Below are 25,251 nucleotides of genomic sequence, written 5' to 3'. Positions count from 1 at the left end.
AGCTGCAGTACACTGCTCCAAGTAAGCAGACGACTCCATGTAAACAATGAAAAGACCCTCATAACTGGCATGAGAGCCCCCTCTTGGGGGAAGGAGGTTCTGAGAGTCGGGCCCCCACTCTCATCTTATACTGATAGACCATCAATATTCAGATCCCCCCAAAAAACTTAACATATATTGATAAGATATGGCATTAATGTGTGCGCCAGGCTCTGGGATGAAGTGTTGAGCTGTACTTTTATCCTACTTGATTGGTTTTATCCGTCTTTATTAAGTCACTGTTGCTTTAATTAGGGAATGTCGGACGTAAAGATTTCAGGAGTGGAGACTAACACGAGCCACAATACAATGACACTCAGGAAGACGAGCCAAGGTCAGATCAGTTGTAGCTTCTCGGAGAACTCCTTGTACCGCAGCGCCAGTCAACTCATTGCTTCCCATGATAAGAAGTCCACAGTGGACAGCTCCATGTGGGATAGCGTCATTCAAGGCCATGACAGTGGAATGGTAAGTAGGACGCTATTTTATGACCCGAGTATGAATTTATAAAATGTTGCATCAAAAAGAGTAATGTTCGAATCTCAGGATCACCACTATCACAATCTGATCTCATGTTTTACAATTTCGAGATCATATCGGAGTTTATTGGTATGAATCAGTGGCCAGCAAGGTGGCTCAGTGGTTAGCACTGGGGTCCTAAGGTTGAATATGACCAAAGACGTTTCCGGTATGCAGGAGAGAACTCCCCTACATAACGGAAATGGGACGGATCCCTTATGCAGGCCATAGCCTTCTATTATGAGGGAATACATAATGGAATGCCTCTAAAGGCATCCCGTTATGCATTCCGTTGTAGAATTTAATTATGGTCCGTGGTAACGGAATCCCATAGAACACAGGCCAAAAATTATGGGAATATGAGAAAACCCAGTTCATAAATATACCATCCATATTGTGTTGAATACAATAATAAAAGTCAGTTCACCCTTGTAATCATGTGCCTGACGCCTTCATTTCTGGTCCATAGAAAAAATAAAAAACTGAGCACCCCTACTGATCGTGGGGCATTCCCATCTTAGATCGATAAGATATACCATCAATGTCAGGTGCAGGTTCCAGAGGTGGGACCTGCATCTATCTCCAGAAGCGAAGGAGAGCATGCCGTGCATGCACTACTACCTCTCCATTCACTGCTATGGGAGTTCTGAAAATAGTCACGTGAGAGTGCTCAGCTATTTCGGAAGTCCCATAGCAGTAAACGGAGAGCGCAGCATGCATGTGCGGCCACCTCTCCATTCACTACTATGGGTCTGCCGGAAATAGCTGAGCCAACACTCGGCTATATTCAGAAATCCCAAAGTGGAAATTGGAGGGTGGCCGCGCATGCATGGTGTGCTCTCTGTTCATGTCAATGTCTGAGATGGGAATACCCCTTTAACTTGCGATTTCAAAAATATCCTGTGCTCTCAGCTCTTAAATAAAACTTATTTTTTCCACTAGTGGCACCAGCAAAGTTTGAGCTGTGGCCTCCTAATTGACCACATGAGTAATCTATGACAAAGAGCGCCATATCCCAAAAGCTGTGTGTCCTCCTTCACATTTCAATAATAATCAATGATAATTTTCTTATTCTTAGTGCATGGATGATGAAGATCTTATCAGCACCATAAAGAGCTTCAGCACTGTGACAAAGCAACACACGGCCTTCACCGACACACCACTGTAACACTAGAAACATAGCGACCAAGGAAATATAGGTTTTACCAGCAAACGTCAAGATCTGTGCCACAGAGTTCACCACAATGACTAATCAGCATGTGGCATCCACCCAGAGGATACTGTCAGGAAAAAGATGACGAGTCCCTTCACCTTTTCTCTTGGCTGAACATGAACGGATATGCGTGTCGCGAGATAACCAGTTTTTCAAAACAACATAATTTCATGATATTGTGTCAACTGATGTCTATCCTATACATGACTATGCGCGGGCACCCAGTGGTTGTGATGTGAATTGCAGCCTGTTAGGGTTTTGCTAGCATGGCACGATATTGTACTGAACTGGTTTCACAAGAAATTAGGGGTCCTTAACTGAATTAGAGCAATTAGAGTTGTACACAGCTTCTCATGGTGGCCAAGGCTTTTAACAATCAGTGATTCACAATGATCAAGCAACCGTGGCCTTCACCGATTCAGTGTTGTGTCTTGGTGCTAACTAGAGATGAGCGAATTTCATATTTTGTTTGCGACTAGTTTACTGGTAAAAGCAATTCTACAACGAAAAGCATAACGGGATGCCTTTAGAGGCCTTCCGTTATTAATTTAGTCATAATAGAAGTCTAACTGCAGGGGAGTCCTCTCCTGGGGTCACAAAGGGTGGAACCAATAAACCATGGAAATAACCACACTGGTGGAGTAATATGTTGCCTTCAAAAATATTCAAGTATCCTCCACAGACCACCATAATCCAGTATGCAGAAATGAGAACGACCAGGGCCTTCTCAACACAGAAGACAATCGGAAACTATCAAAGGAGGCTATAGGTTTACCTACAGACAAAGTAAAACAACCTACAGGATGACCAAAATGCACAATCTTCACCAAACCACCATGAATTAAGAGGGGTTTTCCACAGGACAAAAATTATATATCCATGTTAGAATAAGAAACTACTCAGTCATACGGCACAGGAAGCTGGGTAGTTTACTGATCCGACTCCCATCACCATTGCCGATTAGCTTAAGGAGGCCACGGCGGTCATCACAACGCTTTATACTGTATAGCAGCTGGAGCTTAGTATCGCAACTCTGCACCATTCACTCTAATCAGACAGAGTTGCTCAAAGGCCATGTGACCAATAAACATGACGTCACCTGCTTAGTAAGTGCTGCGGCCTCTTTAAACAGCTGATCGGTGGGTGTGCCAGGAGTCGGACCTGCACCAATCAAATACTGATAACCTATCCTGATAGGTCACCAGCATAAACCACTCGGACAAACCACCCCTTTAAGACACCATTCTCTCTAGTTGGCCCATTTCTGTATTTTAGAAGGACAACGTCCTGCATAACGGATTGTGTTTTGTATGAAATAAATATACGGTAAGAAGATTCTGGACAATCCTGGTCATACTGTCCTCATGTTCTGAAATGTCATAGAACAATGGAGAGCGACTACTTGTATATCATCCACCAAATGTGCGGTCTGGGTTGGCTTGGTAAATTTACACCCACAACCAATGACTATACTTACGGTAAAATGAGTTGCCTAAAAGATATCACATCTAACCCTAAGAACAAAAGTGCAAGTTGTGCCCAAAACAGGCATCGGCCGGTGGTTAGCATTGTTGGCCTGCAGCGCTCAGGTCCTGGGGTTGTATGTTTGTCCAATGTTCACAATGATCTCCACATACTTAAAAAACATGCCAAACAGCTGTACAGTGCCGAACGCTATTCCACCAGATTCCCCCCGCCCTTCCATACACATTGCTCCCATGGTTTGACGCACTTGTGTATTCAATGGGGAAAGAGGAATAAGCGACTTACCAGACACCTCTGGTGGCAGCTAAACATTTCAGAGAATAAATGGATCAGGTCTTGAAATCTTACAGGTTCTGTTCCTTCCTTCTCCTTGACATCACCTGTCACGGAAGAGTCAGGACGCCCCCATACATATAAAGTCAGTCAGAAGGTCCTGATTGGAGACGAGCGAATTTCATATTTTGAAATTCGTTTGCGTTTCATTTGGTGGTAAACGCAGAATTGCGTTATGGATTCCGTTACCACGGTCCATAACGCAATTCCATGACGGAAAGCATAACGAATGCCTTTAGAGGCATTCCGTCATAACAGAAGTCTATGGTCTGCAAAACGGATCCGTTCTGTTATGCAGGGGAGTCCTATCCTGCATAACGGAAACGGGACGGATCCATTTTGCAGCCTATAGACTTCTATTATGACGGAATGAATAACTGAATGCCTCTAAAGGCATTCAGTCGTGGAACTGCGTTATGGTCCATGGTAACGGAATCCATAACGCAATTCTGATTTTACCACCAAACGAAGCGCAAACGAATTTCATGACATAAAATTCGCTCATCCCTAGTCCTTATGAAATTGGTGGGGGCATTTACAGTTGAAACCAGAAGTTTACATACACTATATAAAAAGACACATATGCATGGGTTTCTCAATATCTGACATGAAATCAGAATAAACCTTTCCTGTTTTTGGTCAGTTAGGATTGCCATAATTATTATTATTTGCCAAATGCCAGAATAATGAGAGAGAGAATGTTTTAAGGCATTTTTATTACTTTCTGCAATGTCAAAAGTTTACATACACTAAGATTACTATGCCTTCAAACAATTCTGGACTGCCCATATGATGAGGCCATGTGTTTGGAAGCTTCTGTTAGGTTTGTTGGCAACATCTGGGTTAATTAGAGACACACCTGTGGATGTATGTAAATGCACACCTGAAACACAATGCTTCTTTGTGTAGCATCATGGGAAAGTCTAAAGAAATCAGCCAAGATATCAGGAAGAGAATGGTGGACTTGCACAAGTCTGGCTCAACCTTGGGTGCAATTTCAAGATGCCTGAAGGCGCCTCATTCATCTGTACAAACAATTATACACAAGTACAAACAAAAGATGGGAATGTCCAGCCATCATACCGCTCAGGAAGGAGACAGGGTCTGTGTCCCAGAGATGAACGTGCTTTGGTCCGACATGTGCATATCAACCCAAGAACAAAAGCAAAAGACCTTGAGAAGATGATGGTGGAAGCTGGTAAGATTGTGTCACTATCCACAGTGAAACGAGTACTGGATCAACATGGGCTGAAAAGCCCCTCTGCCAGGGAGAAGACATTACTCCAAAAGAAATGTTTATTAATGTTTGCAAATGCAGACAGGAACAAAGACCTACATTTTTGGAGACGTCCTGTGGTCTGACGAAACTATAATTGAACTTTTTGGCCATAATGACCATCGTTTGGAAGAAAAAGGGAGAAGCTTGGAAGCTTAAGAATACACAACTGTGAAACACGGGGGGGGCAGCATCATGCTGTGGGGTTGTTTCGCTGCAGGAGGGACTGTTGCATTTCACAAAATAGATGGCATCATGAGGAAAGAAGAAGATTATGTGGAAATACTGAAGCAGCATCTCAAGACATCAGCCAGGAAGCTAAAGCTTTGGTGGAAATGAGTCTTCCAAATGGACCTTACTGCCAAACTGGTTACAAAGTGGCTTAGGGATAACAAAGTCAATGTTTTGGAGCGGCCGTCACAAAGCCCTGATCTCAATCCTATTGAAAATGTATGGGCAAAGCTGAAAAGGCAGGTGCGAGCAAGGCGACCAACAAACATGGCTCAGTTACACCAGTTTTGTCAGGAGGAATGGGCCTAAATTCCAACCAACTATTGTGAGAAGCTTGTGGAAGGATATCAAAAACATTTGACCCAAGTCATACAGTTTAATGGCAATGGTACCAAATATTAATGAAATGTATGTAAACTTTTCACTTTGCAGAAAGTAATAAAAATGCCTTAAAACATTCTCTCTCTCATTATTCTGGCATTTGGCAAATAATAATTATGGTAATCCTAACTGACCAAAAACAGGAAAGGTTTATTCTGATTTCATGTCAGATACAGAGAAAAACATGCACGTGTCTTTTATATAGTGTATGTAAACGTCTGGTTTCAACTGTAAACAGCTTAGGGGTTCATGCACATGAACATGTTTTTCTTCCGTTTCGTTTTTTTACAGGTCCATCTGCGGAACAATTAATTTTAATGGAGCTTGTCTATATGTCCGCTCCGCAAAAAAACTAGAACATGCACTATTCTCGTACGTTTTGAGGACAAGGACAGGCATAGTCACAATGGATCCACAAAAAAAAAAAAAACAGACGTCACATGGATGTCATCCGTTTTTTTTTGGGGGGATCCAAGTTTTGCAGATAGCAAAATACATATGGTCGTGTGCATTAGCCCTAAAGGTGTCAGAACTTGCTGATTTCGGCAGAACGAGCTGACCATCTAATGGGGGTGTCCCAAGTCTCCTATAACAGCAGATTTCAGGAGATAGAAGGGTCTGGCATTTTGGATTTCAACACACCTGAATTATTTATTTTATTTTTAATCTCTCAAGAGTGATAAGACACTGGCAAAGCTATCTGGTAGCGGCCTATTACCCTCTCCCAATTGAGAACACACGCACACACGTCTGAGCCAAGCATGCATGTGTACAGGGTGAGGTCAAAAGACAGTCGTTGACAGCTATTTTACTAATCACTCATGCACACAACTGTATCCGGTTTGCGGTCCGCAAATTGCGGATCCTGGCCGTGTGCATGCTGAAAGATCCTATACCTTTCCGCAAAACAGGCAAGAATAGGACATGTTCTTTTTTGCGGGGCCGTCGGCACCTTTTGCAGCCCCATTGAAATAAATAGATCCGTATCCAATCCGCAAAAAAATGCGGATCTGATGCAGACCGAACATTCGGTGGTGTGCATGAACCCTAAGGCTAGTTTTAAACCTGCAGCTGTCCTCTCTGGCAGGCTGTTTCGGCACAGGACACCAACAATTGGCCAGAGAAAACTGTTGCGTGCAGCCATTTATGTCCAACCAATTCCCGGCATATTTTCTGGCCCACATTATAATCAATGGGGTCTGGCCGGCAGATGTGAAACTAACATAAGGTGTATGATCACCTTAAAGGGGTTTTCCATGTTTTTGCACATTTTTAAATCTGAAGCCAAGCATGCTGTACCTGTTGAAAAAAGCACCTCACTCGCTCACCGATGCTCCATTTTGGCTCTTTTCTGTGGTTTTCCAGTCCTTGTCTGTAAACTACCAGATGGATGAGGTCACGTGCGATGCTGGGATGGGAGCCGGAAAGGAGCGGCTGGAAGCTTTTTTTCAAACTGGTACAGCGGGCTCGGCTTCAAATTAAAAAAACTTGTAAAAACCTGGAAAACCCCTTTAAGAACCTCTAACCTGCCTTGTATCAGCATTTCATCTCAAAAATCTCCTGTGAAGACTAAGAAGAGCACAATATAAGAAAAAGTCATTTGCAGCTTTTATATCTCATACTGGAGTAATACACAAACACATCACAAATTATAAAATATGCATCATATATATATATATACTCCATTAGATAAAGGTTTTATTAAAAAACGATTCTCATCGGTCGATTTTATTTTCAACCCCCTGAACATAAAATACTGTCCAAATATAACAAGATGTCGGGTGCGTTGAAGACGACGGTGTGTGAACACACCAGAGTGCAATAATGCTGTAGAAGCCGAGCGAACACTGTGGAAATAGAAAAGAACTATGTCGCGTCTCGTGCAAATATTGCTATATATTACTATTAAAAAAAAAATTAAATATTTCTGATAAACGCCTATGTACGGTCAGTGCGTCCGCAGCGGGATAAATAACATTTAGAGAGCAATAACTTATTCACTAGCATAGGTAACAAAACAAAAAAAGGTATATAAAAGTTACAGGCAGCATGCCCAGTATATGATCTCAGACGTATCAGGCAAACGTGACAATAAATATGTATTGTATGAACACGCCATGCTTCACCAGGGAGGAGAGAGAAAGCCATACTCCACATTGCGCATCGGTTGCCTTCATCGAACTGGGATTTGGTGGGAAGCGCGTGCATTTCTGCAAGCTCTGTTCAGATAAAGGGATAGACTCTGCTATGAATCTGCTGCATGTGACTATACCCTAAAGCTTAAAGGGGATGTCCCATGGAGCTGTTTGGGACCAGGCATCAGGCCCAGGTAGCGGAGTTTACATAAACAGCCGAGAGGGCGGACGCTCCACCCTTTCCGTATCCCCCATTGTAGTGAATGGGAGCTACGCTAACATAACGTGCTTCCATAACTCCCGGGAAGCAGCGAGATGGGTCGACCTCTTTTAAGGGGCTGCACCAAATCCTATTCAAAAGCATGCTGCTTCAGACAACTGATCATCTCCGGTCCAGTTGTCTGAACCCAATTAGCAGTAGGGGAGATGTGGGCAGCCGCACATAGGACGTCTTATTACATACAGTCCATTCAAGTGAATGAGCAACCATATTGGTTGCACCAAGCTAACTCAAGCAGGGGCTGCCCTTTCCACTGGATGGCTCAACTGTAGGACCCCCCCCCCCCCTCAACCAGGTTATGTCAGAGACAACTTCTTTCGAAATGTCTCCTCTCCTGGAACCCCTCCAAACAGCAGCCAGTCCTTGAAAAATAATATTTCAGATGAATTGGCGGCCCTCCAGCTGTTGCAAAAGGCCAAATGCACACGGCCGTGTTCCGCGGCCGAGAGCGGTTTGTGGTATGCCGGGCTGGATTTCTGTTCAGAGCAGGAGCGCACGGCGTCATTGGTTGCTATGACGCTGTGCGCTTCATGCCACCGCTGCTGTACAGTAATACACTATAAGAGAGTGTATTACTGTAGTGCAGCGGCGACATGAATCGCACGGGGTCATGGCAACCAATGACGCCGTGCGCTCCTGCTCTGAACAGGAATCCAGCCCGGCATACCACAAACCGCTCTCGGCCGCGTGCATTCGGCCACACTGTAACTCCCAGCATGCCCTAATAGCTGTAGGCTGTCCAGGCATGCTGGGAGATGTAGTTTTGCAACAGCTGGAGAGACACAGGTTAGGCACCCCCCCCCCCCCCCCCCCCCCCCCCCCCCCCCCCAAAAAGAACAAATAGATGGGCGACCCCTTTGAGATGTTTTACATCAATTTTGCCATTTTACATGGAAATACTAAACCACATATCTATATCTCTATATTTCCAAGCTCAGCGTCTCCAAGCTCAGCGTCTCTTATCCTATGCTGCTTTCAGACAGGAATGTAAAAGCTCCCTTTGTAATTAGAGATGGTGCTCACCAGCAACTTTCCATTATTTCCCATTATGGATCTATACTTTAGCATTCGCTGTCTCAGATGGGGGAAATATGGTCTCATAATAGAAAATGTGGTAGTGGAACAAACAGGTGATGCTTTCGTGCCTCTACTGAGGGTACGCACATCTTCTACATTGATTGGCTCCCTAGGCACGCTGGTGACCAGAAAAGGTCTATTTGTCCACATTTACGGAGGACATTTATCACGCCAAAAGTGGTGTAAAGGTTTTGCAAGTCTTGGTGCATAGCTTATGTGCGCCATAACTACCACCACGTGGTGTGGGTCCAGCTCATTTATTATGTTCCACGCCGGGTTCAGTCTGTCGCCTCTACATAACTTTGGTGTTTGATCCGGCAGCGAAGAGGGACGTTAGACCGGCGTGGAAAATGCTGGTCTTAATGAATGGTCACCATAGTGCATCCACCGATGACAGACTTCTATGTAAATATGTCTTGCCCATGGACGTAATGTATGTAGAGACAGACCAGTACAGGAGGGACCAGAGCAATGCTGGAGATATTATACAGCAGCTTCACTTAAACCTGGATAATCCCTTTAAATACTAGGGACACCATTACAACCACTACCCAAGACTGTGAATTATGGTACTTGTGATTTCCTAGAAGTCATGGCGGGGGGACATTTGCATCGTGTGACTCCCCTCTACTCCTGATCAGCACTTTGGGCTGAGTTTAGTGTTGAATCCACTTGTGCAGCATGATTAGCTCATTGAGGATTATTTTATATTATAATGCATAGTCCTGGCAGGAGGAGTCACTTTTTTTACGCCGTGGTGAAGTGGAGGACTTTGTAGGAGAAGGTGAGGCGGTCCCAGACGACTCATTTCCACCGTCACCTGGCGACGAGCTTAAGTGAGGTACTTGAGAAACCTTCCGTCTGCTGAGGAACGCACCTTCGAAGCCGCTTTTCTTCCTCGATTCAGACTTGAGTTCACTTTCTTCCTCCACGATCCTCCTCCTGACATCGGTGCTCTCAGGATGGCGGATGCACTCGCCAGCGCTCTCCATACACTTGGTCGGTTTTTGTGCCGTTGTGGCTTTATCGAGGAGGCAGCTTTCGTGATCACTTGGTCGCATCTCATTTTTCGGAAGTAGATTCCCATTTTCTGGGTCACCCCTCTCGATGTTGTTTTTGTTGAAGCTAAAGTTTTGGAAATCCCGGTAGCTGTGGAAGCTTTCTGTACGCCGGGCTCGTGCCAACAAGGGGCTCTCGCGGTACGGTCTCACAGAGCCGTAAGTGGCGGTTTCATGTATCGTCTCATGATGAAGTTGTAAACTATAAAACGTATAAAAATATAATTTTTAGAACAAAAGAAACTTTATTTACTACAGAGAAAGACAAAAACTACAACAAATAGCGTGAGCCTCAAACTGATGAGATGCAGTAACCTCCCAGAATCTCTCTCTTAAAAGGTTGTCTGCTTGGGATAATCCCTTTTTTGTTACAAGGAGCCCCAACAATATGCGGACACCCTACTGTTGGGATGACCACCAATCAGCATTAAAGGGGTTATCCGATATCTAAAATATGCCCCCCGTATGCCAGAGCCAAATGTATGGATTATACTTACCTGCTCCCTGGCGCCTGCATCGCCCCAGATCCCGACGCCAATAGCAGGCGGCTACGGAGTCGAGCCCTCATAGATCAATCAAGATCATTGTGGGTCACAGAAGGGGACACGACGTGATTAGTTTGTTGTGAGAGGGAATTCTAACATACGCGGACTGCCTAAAGCGGAGAACCCCCTAAAGAAAACAATTTACAACTCTGCTTTGTACAACATGATGACATACACTTAAAACATGTAACAGAAGTAATACCTGGAGCTAGAATCTCGTAGGCGACTTTGGTGAACCACAGAGGTGGCCGGGCTGATATTCGGTGTGGCGCAGCGGGAAGCACTCAGGTCACACTGGTCTAATAACTTTAGGAGCTCTTCCTCCGTTGGGCCTCCAACATCTAAAAAGAAACCAATAATTAAGTAAAAACGAAGGGATTTTGCTCACTGACCGACCTGCCTGCTCTCTTCCTGTACCTTTATCTTCCGTCTTGGTCACCATATCCATTGCGGTTGTCAGGTCCCACATTTGAATACTTCCATTTGAGTGTCCTGTGAAGAGATAGCGCCGGGGCCTGGAGCCCATCCGGCTCGATCCTTCACATTCCCGGACAGTAAAACATGTGATGGTCGTGCAGTCGACTGCTTGGATTTCACAGATTCTGCATGAGGAAACATCCAGTTCTTAGATTCTTATTTATAGGTAATTATATTGTAACAGGCAGATTAGAGGGACAATAAACTCAGAAAATGCACACAAAAAATAACATTCACACTCTCTTCCTTTCCTTTGACTCTAGTTTCTCGCATAACAATTAAAACTGGAAAAATATAAAGAAATCTTCTCAATGCGTTAAAGGAGATCATCCATGTCTTGTGTCTGGCTGTAAGATAACTGACTGCAGTAGTAGCCTTCCCCTCTGCCCTGTCTGCAAGTAAGACAAACGTATCATTAATGAGGTACTCCTACCTCTCCACAGGACATGCTGTAAATGTCTAATAAACGTGGGTCTCACCTGAGACCCTCACCTATCTCGAGAACAAGAGTCCACTGACCCCAGTCTCACAACTGCTGTGTACAGATAGGTAGCTGCCCATATGCGCTTCTCTCCATTCACTTCTATGGAAGTTGCAAAAATAGCTGACTAAGCATGTGGATAAATGTCCAAGATGGGAATAACCCTTTAAGCCCTGACCTTAAGCTTCCAACCCAGCCAAAAATGGGAAACTGGCCCTAGTGTCTGAGATAGGGAAATTTCACCGTGAGCCTCACTGGAGAGGGGCTGATGATGTGACGATCACCGTATAACACTGCGGAATATGCTGCTGCTACATAAGCAATGGAAAATAGAATAAATTATGAAAGGGAGCCCATTTTTAGGTTTATTACTTAAAAAAAAAAAAAAAAACACACAAAAAAGGTCCTGGTTACCTTTTTCCAGTTGAAGAAAGCCTAACAAACAACTTATTAGTTATAGGAACCACCTTCTGGATAAACACTTGCTGGTCGTCTCGTTCTCCAAAAGGCCCTGGAGGAATATTTGGAAATTAATCTACTTAAAGGGGTTATCCAGGAATTTTCTCGCCCACCTCCCCCAGGTGCCTGTGAAGAGAACTATACTTACCCGCTGGTATATCCTCATCTGTCTTCACTGGACTTCCGGTCTTAGCCTATCAACTCCTGCACGGAAGACTGGCCTCAGCAGCAACGTGTCCCCAAGTGGATCATGTGACGCTTGGGGACACATCACTGTTGAGCGCAGTCATTAACTGCAGCAGCAGGAGGAGTGCAGTGAAGATAGCCTGGGAGCCATGGAGGGGGTAAGTATGCATCTCTTCACAGATACCGCTTGGAGGGGGGAATTAATAAATAAAATAAAAAAATCTGGACAACCCCTTTAATTATGAATAACAAATAGGAATAGGACCCCAAACAGTGTGCACTCTGAGACCTTCATTTAATCTAACATCATAGGAACCTGATAAATGGAGGATTATCACAGATTGTGGACCACGGCATGGCCATAGGAGCATTTCATATTGCTGACTTCTAAGGGTAGAGCCAAAATGAATACCCGGATATTATCACATAATCTGCTGCTAGCTATTTTATATTTAAATAGGTGTTCCAGGAATTAAACATGGATGACCTAGGTTATCAATATGTGATCTGTGGGGGTCCAAGTTCCACCACCTCCGCTGATCAGGTGTTCAGCGGGCGGGCCTAATCTGGATTTAAATGCGTTTTCCAAGACTTTACAACTGATTACCTATTATCAGGATAGGTCATCAGTATCTGATCGGTGGGGGTCTGACACCTGAGACCCCTGCCAATCAGCTGTTTGTGAAGGCAGTAGCACCACTGCCTTCTCTCGGCTTTTCCTAGGCCAAGTTCATCGGTCACCTGGCCTAGGCGCAGCTTGGCCCCACTGAAGTGAATGGTGCTGAGCTGCGATACAAGCATAGCCGTTATACAATGTGCGGCGCTGTGCTTGGTGAGCTGCGAGAAGGCCATGGCGCTCACAAGAGCGCTGGTGCCATCTCAAACAGCTAATCGGCAGGGGTCCCGGGTGTCGGACCACCATTGATCAGATACTGATGACCTATCCTGAGAAAAGATCCTGGCCTCGACCTGTGTAACCGTAACCCTTACAGTCTGTAATAAACATGTATTCATGCCGCTGCTTGCTAGGCAGCACCCGAACTTGCTTGGGACTGTGCTGGACAACCTATCGCCTAACCATAACCATGCACCAGGATGTATGTAATATACAATATAATTACCACTGTACCTATATCATTGCCTGAAGAATAGCTGCCATGGCTCTCTGTCTCCTCCAGGGATAGGATTTTGAAGGAGGCGAGTGGAGTTGACCCAGGCTGGGTGGAGATCATTCCCCTGAAGCGAGTTACTGTCCAGGTCCGGACATGGTTATTGTCCGCACAAACTAATGTAAAACACAAGAACACATACATGACACTTGACTGCAGGGACTCCCCACACAGGATATATATACTGTACACAACCACCCAAAATATATATAGTGTATACAATTAGTGCTCTGCTCCCTGTGATAACTGTACTTTTCATGTTATGGACATCCCATACTGTACATTACAATGGCAGATATCAGCCCTGTGGAAGCTAATGATGGTAACAAGGTACCTGACACCAGGTGTTTCTCGGACAGCATGATCTTCGTCACCGGGCTCCTGTGCACGGTAAAGGTCTGGAAGAGCTGTGGGCCGGAGCCTACGGTCTCTGGATGCTGCACAATCACCCGGACCGCTCCAGAGCTTGTGCCGTAAGCGATCTCTATCCAGTTTCCACTGACACCTGTTCAGTACATGGCAGAAGTAGGAACAGATTTATTGTACGATCATCATGTGTCAAGATTGCATTAAAGGGGCTGTCTCGCCTCAGACATTGGTGGCATATCGCTAGGACATGCCACTAATGTCAGATAGGTGTGGGTCCCACCTCGGGGACCTGCTCTTATCTCCAGAAGGGACCCTGAAGCGAAAAGGAGGGCAATCGCGCGTGCGTGGCCTCTCTCCATTCATTTCCATGGGAGTTCCGAAAAAAGCTGAGCACCAGCTATTTCCGTCAGTCACATAGAGGTGAATTAAGCGGTGCTTGCGCAGTGCGCTCTCTATTCATTTCTATGGGACTTTCGAAGATAGCCAAGAAGCGCACTCGCTGGTGAGCAGGTGTAACTACAAGCTGTTCCATTCACTTCTATGGGATGGCTCTGTAGTATTCAAGTGTATAGGAACGAGCTGTCGCCGGCGAGCAGGTAAATAATGAAGGGAAGGCTGCACTCACACGGAGCGCGGCCTTCTCTTCAACCAGCTGATTGGCAGGGGTGCCGGGTGTCAGACCACCCTCGACCTGATATTGATGACCCATCCTGGTGATAGGTCATCAATAAAATAAAATCTTGGAAAAGCCCTTTAACTGTGAGGCATAAATAAGCCTTTCTTTCAGGGGTTCAAAGGGATGCAAATAAGCTCTTAACAAGCTCTGCCTCTGATGCCTTCAGAGGTAAGGAAGCTATTCTATAAGTCAATGTTCGACCCTTTAAACAGGCCTTGAGACATGACTCTGATATTAAATAAGCCAGCACCTCATCTGCAGACAGCTGTTTCGGGGAGATTCTACCCCTTTATTATTAAAGAGGTTGTTTTATCAGGAAAACTCCAACTTAGACCGAGGCTTTCCCAGCGATCGGGCCATTATCACAGGGTTTAGCTTCATGAGACTGTTTATTTCCCTTGACCCCATACCAAATAATGGCCCATCATGTTGTGCATGGATTACAATGTCCATATGAGAAGACACTTGTCACCAAAGAAACAAAAATTAGTGCACAGGGCTCAGAATAAAAAGTGCACATTGTAAATGTTATGCCCACTTCTGGCATCAGGTTTCGTGACTGCATTATGGAGATCTCAGAGCCTGGCCCATACTCACTTGTTTTCGGGGTGAGGTAGACACTCAGTGCAGTGATGGCATCGTTGGAGGGATCGTGGTACAATTCCGTGACCAGAAGGTCATTGTCCTTCATACGTAGTGGGAACTTCTGCATATCTGTAGTGATAAAATAACCAGAGAAACCAAAGCAATGTCACAACCTTGACTAGAAAGGGGAAACTTAGAAGCCTTCAGAATCAAGTGCTCCTTGATGGAGCTCCTCTGGGTCCTGTTGGTTTCTTCTGAATGATGGAGGCAAAAGCCAAAAACAGTCCAGCTCCTGCATTGTAATGATCAGCAGAAGTCACGTCATGGCAGTACTGACCGATGTATATGTCTGACTGGTGGCTCCCATTTATGTCACTGTATAGGCATGCGGGGCACAACTCAGACATGCAAAAACCCCATTTCCCCATCAATGGCGCAAAGCCTTCTTTCTATTAATTTGGATTCCTTTCCAGATTCTTTCCGAACAGTTATAATTCACATGATCATAGCAACTAGAACAAAAATTGCCCACTATTGGAAAAATCCAAACCCTCCCCCGTTATTGTGACAATTGTCTCTATGAGATGATCAATGCCTCAGTCTCCAATAATCTAGTAAAGTCCGAGGCTAATCGGCATAACTGGCTTAACTCCCAATTCAACAAAGTTTCAATACTATTGTGATGTGATGTCAAGCATATAACGCCTTGTCAATCTTCTTAGTTATTTTGCATTTTTGGTTACTATTTAATTTGGTCAAGTTTATCATATTGTAACGTTTCTTCAAATTTCCTCCCTTTTACTGGGACTACAAATGTCATGCAAGATAAGACTGAGGTTTGGAAAAAAGTAATGCAATACACATTCTTGTATGTAATATTTTATTTTATTATTGGAAACAATAAAACATATGTTTAAATAAACAAACACACACAGTGTGGCCGTATATCACTGGAAAAAGAGTCATGTGACGTCACATCCATCGATTACATGGTTCTGATGCAGCTCAGTCCAGTGAATGGGATTGATCTGCAATACCAAGCACAGCCACTATACAATGTTCGGCGCTGTGGCTGGTATACTATGAAGAGGCTGCAGCCCCTTTAAACAACTGATCGATGGGGATACCAGGAGTCAGACCCCCATGATAACATATTGATGACCTTTTTGGATCACCGATATTCAACTCCTGGAAAAGGAGACTTGGTATACCGAAAAATATTGGTAGCCAAAATAAAAAAAATCAATTACAGATAGGAGTGTGTATAAAAAAGAAAAAAAAACTTATCACTCGCATTATTCTTGCTGCAGCTCCTGGTCCCACTGGACCGGAAGGGGCAATATTTTGTTCCCCTTCCTGAGCCTGCTGCAGCTAACCATTGGACTCTGTGGTCACGTGTGGAAGGATGGCATGTGACCACAGAGGCTCAACAGTCACGTGATCTTCTTGCACTTGTGATGAATGGGAACGGAATGTCATTATTCTGTTATGGCAGGGACGGAAGCAACAGCGCTGGACTTTTTTTTTTTTACACCCCCCCACCTGTAATTATTATTATTTTTTATTGTGGAAGGATGGACAATCCCTTTAAAGTATTTAAAATAAAAATACCACAGAAAGGATCACACAATACCTGCTTACCTATATAATAGATTGATCCATTGTTACATCCCAGGAGAAGAAATGATCCAGCGGTGTCGTAGCTGGTGATGGGAACCACATCTTGTACCTGTGGAGGGAAGGATCTACATATAATTGTCTCCAGGAGATACTGAAGGTCTGAGATGCAGGTGGTTCCTCTGGCAGAGAGCTTTAGGCCTCATGCACACGACCATGAGCCAGCCATGCACACATTGCGGCCCAAAAACAGTGGGTCCGCAATATACGGGCAGCGGACACCATCATGGATGCAGACCTATTCACTTGAATGGGTTCGCAATCCAGGAGACGCGGAACAGACGCACGAATCGGAAGGCCGCGGAAGCACTACAGAGTGCTTCCGTGGGTTTTCAGTCCGTGCCTCCGCACTTCAAAAAAGTAGCGCGCACAGACCGTCTGATGTGGATCGTGGACCTCATTTAAGTGAATAGGTCCGCTTAGCTGACAGCAGGCAGACAGTCGGTGCCCGTGGTCCGCATGGGGGGCAAGGCCGCCACTTGGTCGTGTGCATGAGGCCTCAGAGTCTTTGACAATGGAGACTTTGAGATTATCACAGATCATCGTATTATCAGCTGCTTCCATTGTAAGGTCAGGAGACCAGGTATAGAAGCTCTCGTGTGAGACGAAATCCAGAGGATGGGAAAAAAAATGACACAAGGGGCCTAAAAAGTAGAGGGCTGATCCCACCATCTCCTGTGGTGGAAATCAATCACTGAGGCCTCAATAATAGGGAGCAAAACCATATCATGGGCCTTGTGGATGAAGATGGTGGAACCATGAGGACCAAATGCTTTCTGCTGGCAACATGAGAATATGGAAAGTTACTCTGATTCTTGTAACCAAACAACGAGAGCCCCCATACACATATCAGTGTATTGTGATCCGCCCCAGCAGTTTGCAGCAGGACTGGCCGACAGTCTAACATCTATCAAGAAGTCCTGACTCTGTAGCGACAGATGAAGTCAGGGGAGGGAAGGATTGGGTGAACTGAATTTTTGATCCTGGCAGCAGGTATCGCCACTCTCCAAAATACATGCTGTATGTGTATGGGGGAAGTCAGGAGAGAGAAAGTAGTCTGTAAGGACGCCTTAAAGACTAACCAAACTTTTATACTAACTTTAAATATGTTGTCCCTAACTGCCTAAAAAATCTTTTTCTAATATACTTTATTAATTTTCTATTTTTACCATACTTTTTCATCCCTAAAGCGCACCATTCACTGGTGCGCTAAAACTCAGTTCTCCCTACACCGCTGAGGTGTCAGCGGTGTACGGAGTACTCATTTTATGAATGGTCCATATTGCTGCTCCTGCCCGTGCTCCTTGGACTATCAGCACTGCATGTTCTCTTAGCTGAGCGGAGCAGGAAGAAGCAGGAGCCCGCTCCGCTCAGCTACTCCTGGCATAGTAGATGGGTACAGGGTACCCATGTGCTATGCCAGCAGTTAGTAATAGTCCAAGGAGCACAGGCAGGAGCAGCAATATGCGCTCCTGCCCGTACTCCCTGCGCTGCTATGGGCTCATTCATAAAATGAGTACTCCATATACCGCTGACAGCTCAGCAGTGTAGGGAGAACGGAGTTTTAGCGCACCAGTGAATGGTGCGCTTTAGGGATGAAAAAGTATGGTAAAAATGGAAAATTAATAACTTGTATTAGGGACAACATATTAAAAGTTAGTATAAAAGTTTAGTTAGGGTACTTTCACACTGGCGTTTTGAATTCCGATTGTGAGATCCGTTTCAGGGCTCTCACAAACTGTTCAAAACGGATCAGTTCAGGCCCAATGCATTCTGAATGGATAAGGATCCGCTCAGAATGCATCAGTTTGCCTCCGATCAGCCTCCATTCCGCTCTGGATGCGGACACCAAAACGCTGCTTACAATGTAAGTTGATGGGAGCGGATCCGTTTTCACTGATCCGTCCCCCATTGACTTTCAATGTAAGTCAGGACGGATCCGTTTTGACTTTGTTCTTCATAATGCAAACGGATCCGTTCTGAACCAGACGGAGGTGTGAAAGTAGCCTTACTTTTTAAAAGACTCGAAAGCTGAATCAGGGCTCATGCAGACGACCGTATGTATTTTGCTGTGTGCAAAACACTGAGCGGAGGAAAAAAAAAACACGGATGACATCCATGTTACATCCGTTTTTTTGGCGGATCCATTTTAAGAATACCTGTCCTTGTCCTATTCTTGTCTGTTTTCTATCAGGGGGAACGGACTTGCGGACATATGGATACGGAATGCACACGGAGTCATTCCAATTTATTTGCGACCCCCATTGAAATAAAGGGCCGAAAAAGAAACAAAAAAAATACGTTTGTGTGCGTGAGCCCTTACAGGAATATTAATGTATTACACAAACCAGTTTCATTTCTCGGGTGAATCAGTCATTTCTGTCATTATAAGGGATGCAGCAGTTCTACCGCAGCGGCAAAATCATCACCAAACAGTGTGGATTTTATTGCAAAAATACAAGATTGAAATCTGTGGCAAAAACCTGCAACAGTAATTGGCATGCTGCAAATCTGAAATGGATTTTTGGTGGATCTGTGAAAATCTCATCCCCTTTGCTGCTCCTGTTAACGCTCTGGATTTTGTACATGCACTTCCTATATGGAAAATCCATAGCGTTTTTGCTACCCTAACAGCATGGTGTGAACAAGTGCACAATCGAGTCAAGTGATGCCAGAAACACACAGGCGAGCTCAACGCGAGAAACTCGCAGCGTGTGTCATTGTGAGGTCCTGTTCTGACATCCGCTCCCCTGACTGGATTGCAACATTATAGTGATTGATAAGACTCTGTGACCCTGAGAGTCCTGGAATCTAGTGATTGACACTGACATAACTGTCAGTGTAATACAATAGATTCCAGGTCTCACAGGGACACACAGCCTTATAAATCATTATAGTGCTTGTGCGATCCCGTCAGAGGAGCGGAGGTCAGAACAGGACCTCACAATGACACACGCTGCGAGTTTCTCGCATTGAACTCACTCATATGTGTCTGGCCTAAGTATTCCTCTCTGTGACTTACCTGCCAGTGCTGAGTGACGGCGTTCCACACCCCGACCTTCCCTGTATGACTGGTCGCAACCAGCTGGTTACCAATAAAGAAGAGCGCATCCACTGGCACGCCAAGGTTGAACACACCTAAAGAAACGGATATAGATGAAGAACTCCACACACAAAACTAAGGAAAACACCCCAAATCGTCCCTTGCCAGACTGTACAAAAATATCTATACAAATGCTGTGTGTGAATATAAGACCGTACCATCCGGCTCAGCTGGATAACCAGATATTCATCAGCTTATTCTACACATACACGCACAGTACAGTTTTACCTGCTTCTTCACCAGCTCTAATACAATGCTGTTGGCAGTACCAGCATGGACCCCAGAGCACCGCCACATGCGCATCAATGGCGGCGCTTGCACTGGGAACACAAACACTAAAGACCCAGCATATGCAACGGCGATGAAGACCCAGCATATGCAACGGCGATGAAGACCCAGCATATGCAACGGCGGTGGATACAAGCCATTTCCCAGCATTAGGCCTCTATCGCACATCAGTGAATCACGGACAGCACACGTAGCCACTGTCTTTAATGCGTGTTTTCACACATTAGTGGGTTAATGCAGATCGTGGATCTGTGCTGGCGCCATGGAAGCATGCCCTATTTTGTGCATCACGTACATTACAGTCTATAGGTCCACGAGTCCGTGTTTAGTCTGTGGTTCTCACGGATCACTTCTAGGAGATGTCATTTTTAGCCTAGCAGTGTCTGTGGAATACGGATGACATATGACACATGGAGAGCAAAAAAACGGACACCCAGACCAAAACACTGATCCTTCATGGATGAACCACTGATCACCATGTCACGGAAATGTGAAGGAGGCCTTATTTGGCCTGAACTTTCACATTGCTGATAAACTCTTCTGCTTGGCCGCCATGTAATACTACTACTAGTTTGCTAAGGTCTGTCTGGAACTGGACGATCACTTTATCCGCAGGACACATTTTGAAAGGCGTTGTCCCTGATAATACAACCTCCTTAACAAGCGTTACAGGCTGCAGAAGGCACCGATAAAAAAAATAATAATAATCAGAATAATAAAAAGCAGATAAAACAAGGAGAATTGATTACTCCAGTAAGCTGAAGGTTCAGGAAAATCAAGAGAGACAGCGGGAATGGGCAGAAGGAATTTAAAGTGTCACTCCTGCTTAGTCTCTTCCATCGTGACTGCTCTCCGCCGGGAGGAGGACGGTATAAGCAATGACATGCTCCTGTCTTAAGGGGCCCTCTCCGTAAAATACTGCTTATAGCTGCAATCTGCTGCTGGTGTCTTCGGTAAGTAATATTGAAGGGCCGGCTGCCTGGGGGACAGCTCTATCACAGAGATGCCAGGCTTTGTAATTTTCCTTCCAAGCCGTTCCCGAGGTCTGAAGTGTTTGTTCATAGTCTGTAAAAGAATCCATTTGTTGTGGAGGCGAGCACCTCTGGGCCCCCATGACGATCATTTCCAAGCATCACAATCAAATCCAAGTAAAAAGGCACTTCATTATTAAATAAAATGGAAACCTAATTGCGCTGGATACAAGCAATTTCCCGGCATTTCACCCTTGTGCCCGCGGTTCTGATTGTTCTGCCAGCTCCAAAGAACTCTATTCCCTCTTACGTGGCTGAGAAATGGACCTGATATTAAAGCAGATGATCAATTTCTTTTTTATGTACTTTTAGGTATTGAAAGGACTTTAGTTATTGTGGTGTTGCCCGCTGCGAGGCTCAGCTGCCTGCTCCAGTTCGGGTGAATTAATTTGTTCTCTGAGGCCTCGGCGCAGACGGATAACGTCTGGAAACGCGACGACTTCTAGTAAACATGGCTCTTCTGGGGACGGCTAGGAATGTAACCACTCTGTCTACAAGGTGCGTGCGGGCGAACCAACACTCGGCTCGACTAGATGACTTTTTAATAGACGAATTCTCAGTGTTTGAGGGTAAAAGACACAATTATGTCTCACGCTGCAACTTACCAATACATTTCACTCCTTGATTTATGTGATCCTGGCTGCAAGATGGATGTGGGAGATCCCTGCATGGATGGGATATGTACTGGGCAGATAGGACTGTCCATGCAGAGTAGACACGGCTTTCATTATACTAATAAATGAAGCTAAACAAAGCCTTGTGAAAAGTGATGGATCCTACCGTCTGCCAGTAACTGGTGCGACTCACTGAAAGGATTGATGGTCTGTCCTTAGGATGGGTCTTTAAAGGAGTTGTTCTATCTAGGACTTTGATAGCATATCGCTAGGATATGTGGCATTGGTGGCATAGGGGTCCCACCTCTGAGACCCACACATCTCTAAAACAGTCCCCCAAAAGTAAAGGAGAGCATAGCGTGTGCTGCATTCATTTCTATAGGAGTTCTAAAAGTAAAAATTAAAGCGGTTGTCAGTAATGTCATAAATAAAAAATAAAGCACTGTAAATCTGATGGTCAGAAATATATATATATATATATATATATATATATATATATATATATATATATACATATATACAGTACAGACCAAAAGTTTGGACACACCTTCCCATTCAAAGAGTTTTCTTTATTTTCATGACTATGAAAATTGTAGATTCACACTGAAGGCATCAAAACTATGAATTAACACATGTGGAATTATATACATAACAAAAAAGTGTGAAACAACTGAAAATATGTCATATTCTAGGTTCTTCAAAGTAGCCACCTTTTGCTTTGATTACTGCTTTGCACACGCTTGGCATACAACCCCCTTTAATATCATATGACTGGGGGTTTGACTCCCGACACTCCCGGTGATCAGCTGTATGAATGGGCTGTTGCGCTACAGAACAGCGCAGTTCATGAACGGAGTACTTCAGCGCTACAATTAGGGTTGTTTCGGGTATCAAATTTTCGATACTTTTGTCTGGTATCGACCTCGATACCGGGATTTGCCTCTTTTTGATACCAGGCTTCGCTATTGTGCAATGTGCAGTCTAGTATCACAGAGCATGGAGCGCGCTGCTCTCAGCGCGTTCCGTGTTCTCCTCAGCAGCACAAGGGAGAAGGAAGCAGTCTCTCCCTGCCCCCTGTGCCGCTGCTGCCACCAATGAGGAGAGAGGGGCGGGCGCACTGTGCCACCAATGAAAGTAAATGTTTAATACAAATCCAGGAGGCGGGTGCTGGCGGGGAGCTGAGATCAGCTGCAGTTAACCCCTCAGTTGCCGCCTTCTGTATTAAATGTTATCATTGGTGGTGCAGTGCGCCCTCCCCTCCTCTATTAAAATCATTGGTGGCGCAGTGCGCCCCCTCCCTTCAACCCCCAGTACTAAAATCATTGGTGGCAGTGGCCACAGGGTCCCCTCCCCTCCTCCTCATTGGTGGTGCAGTGGCAGCTTCTGATCGGAGCCCCGGCAGTGTAATCCTGGGGCTCCGATCGGTTACCATGGCAGCCAGGACGCTACTGAAGCCCTCCATGGTTATCTCCCTGCTGCTGTGTGTACTATGCACAGGGCAGCAGGGAGAGTGTGAGGTCCTATTCACCCTAATAGAGATCTATTAGGGTGAATAGGACAAGGTTTTAAAAGATCCCAGGTTCTGGCCCCTAAGGGGGGTAAAAGTTATTAAATAAAAAGTAAAAAAAAAAAAAACACACACACAAAAAAAACGCCAACATATTAAGTTTAAATCACCCCTTTTCCCAAATTTACATCTAAAATATATAAACAATAAATAAACATATTACATATTGCCACGTCCGAAAAGGCCTAACTATTAAAAAATTTTTTAAAAATGTCCAATGCAATGAACGCCGTAACAGAAAAAATAAAAACTGCGCGATTCGGCATTTTTTTTTAAGTCACCTTGTCCCCCCAAAAAATAGGATCGGACTATTCGATTATGGGCCGGACGTTTTATAAAATGCAGCTTTTTTTTTGCGTTTTAGTTTTTTTGCGTGGTATCGAAACAACCCTAGCTACAATACCATTAACATTCACCACTCATGCGTACTGTTCCAGTGCCTGTACCGGAGCACAGAAGTCTGTTCCTATAGAGTGTGTCAGGAGTCAGACCCTGTTAGTCAAGAGATTTCCTAAGGATAACTCATCAGTATTACAGTCTTGGAAAATCTCTTTAAAAGGGTTGTCTCACCAAAAAGTCCTGCGCCCTGCAAACCACTGAGGCTACTTTCACACTTGCGTTCAGAACGGATCCGTCTGCATTATATTGTTAAAAAATTTCTAAGTGTGAAAGTAGCCTCAGACGGATCCGTCCAGACTTTACATTGAAAGTCAATGGGGGACGGATCCGTTTGAAAATTGAGCCATATTGTGTCATATTCAAACGGATCCGTCCCCATTGACTTACATTGTCAGTCTGGACGGATCCGCTTGCCTCCGCACGGCCAGGCGGACACCCGAACGCTGCAAGCAGCGTTCAGGTGTCCGCCTGCTGAGCGGAGCGGAGGACAGACGGTGCCAGACTGATGCATTCTGAGCGGATCCGCGTCCACTCAGAATGCATTAGGGCTGGACGGAAGCGTTCGGGGCCACTTGTGAGCCCCTTCAAACGGAGCTCACAAGCGGACACCCGAACGCTAGTGTGAAAGTAGCCTTATTTTGCCAAGAAGGAGGCTGGCCAGGAATTTTTGGGGGAAATGTAGTATTACACTGTGGCTGTTCTAAAGGATGGCTGGTCATGTAATGTAAGAATTGGGGATCTCAGGCCTGCTCCCTGTTTCTCATTTCTCAATGTCCAAGAAGGGAACAATCATGTCCAAAAGACTCTTCTGGAGAAAGCCCCCCCCCCATAAGAGCTTCAGTGGCTTCAGTATTATGTATGACTGGTCCAAATATCATCTGTAGTAAAGAACTGTAGAGCGGATCTGTCACACTGAACATGCGGAGCAGAGAGGCCCACTCAAGACTATGAATGGGATCAGTGGTAGTGTTGAGCGAACCAGAACTGTAAAGTTTGGGTCCGTACCGAACTTTACGATTTTTGGTACCCGGGCCCGAACTTTGCCGGAAAAGTTCAGGTTCGAGTTCGGTGTTCAGGCATTTTATAAAGCTTGTTGAAAGGCTGCAGGTCAGCCAATCAACAAGCTTTTAAGCTGTGTGCCCTTAGAAGCTATCACAGCCATGCCTAGTAATGGCATGGCTCTGATTGGCCGGTGCATCATGTGACCCAGCCTCTATATAAGCTGGAGTCACGTTTAGCACCGCCCATCAGCTCTGAGTAGTGCAGGGACAGGAAGCAGGCAGCTGAAGTGAGGGAGAGTGTTACTGCGATCTTTTGTGGGTGCAATACACCATCTTTGCACCCCTGACACAGAAAGCTAATCATAAATCTGGCTGTTAATTCTGTGGGTGACCTACAGCGATTTTTTTTTTTTGTGGGTGCAATGCAACATTGTACTTTGTACCCCTGACACACAAATATAATAGTTAACCCCTCTGTTAGTTAGGTGCACGTCATATACCCATTTATTGCGTGAAGTACACCTGCACTGCATACGTGACAGGGAAAATAATATAGTTAATCTGTCTGTTCGTTCAGTGGGACGTGGCCCCAGTCGT

At 45.0% G+C, this 25,251-nt stretch overlaps 2 protein-coding genes across 3 annotated transcripts in view; one reads left to right on the top strand and one right to left on the bottom strand.

Moving 5' to 3' along the window:
* The window catches only part of USH2A (usherin), a 426,892-nt gene extending 425,023 nt beyond the window's left edge, over positions 1-1,869 (top strand). Inside the window, exons 39-40 of the mRNA XM_044291289.1 lie at positions 295-507; positions 1,637-1,869. Of these exons, the coding sequence (XP_044147224.1) occupies positions 295-507; positions 1,637-1,726 (303 nt within the window). The 3' untranslated portion in view covers positions 1,727-1,869. The remainder of the gene's footprint in view (positions 1-294; positions 508-1,636) is intronic.
* Positions 1,870-8,740: 6,871 nt separating this feature from the next.
* KCTD3 (potassium channel tetramerization domain containing 3) overlaps positions 8,741-25,251 on the bottom strand; it is a 70,246-nt gene continuing 53,735 nt past the window's right edge. For both annotated transcript variants that reach the window (XM_044290807.1, XM_044290809.1), the window contains 9 exons: positions 19,674-19,789; positions 16,616-16,703; positions 14,987-15,103; positions 13,679-13,849; positions 13,305-13,460; positions 11,945-12,041; positions 10,990-11,174; positions 10,775-10,913; positions 8,741-10,229 (listed from right to left, as the gene is read on the bottom strand). In XM_044290807.1, coding sequence (XP_044146742.1) covers positions 9,680-10,229; positions 10,775-10,913; positions 10,990-11,174; positions 11,945-12,041; positions 13,305-13,460; positions 13,679-13,849; positions 14,987-15,103; positions 16,616-16,703; positions 19,674-19,789 — 1,619 coding nt within the window. In that variant the 3' untranslated portion in view covers positions 8,741-9,679. The remainder of the gene's footprint in view (positions 10,230-10,774; positions 10,914-10,989; positions 11,175-11,944; positions 12,042-13,304; positions 13,461-13,678; positions 13,850-14,986; positions 15,104-16,615; positions 16,704-19,673; positions 19,790-25,251) is intronic.

Source organism: Bufo gargarizans, chromosome 4 (assembly GCF_014858855.1).
Source record: "Bufo gargarizans isolate SCDJY-AF-19 chromosome 4, ASM1485885v1, whole genome shotgun sequence".
NCBI lineage: Eukaryota > Metazoa > Chordata > Amphibia > Anura > Bufonidae > Bufo > Bufo gargarizans.
Note: the sequence above shows the minus strand (reverse complement) of the source record. Positions and strands in the feature narration are given on the sequence as shown.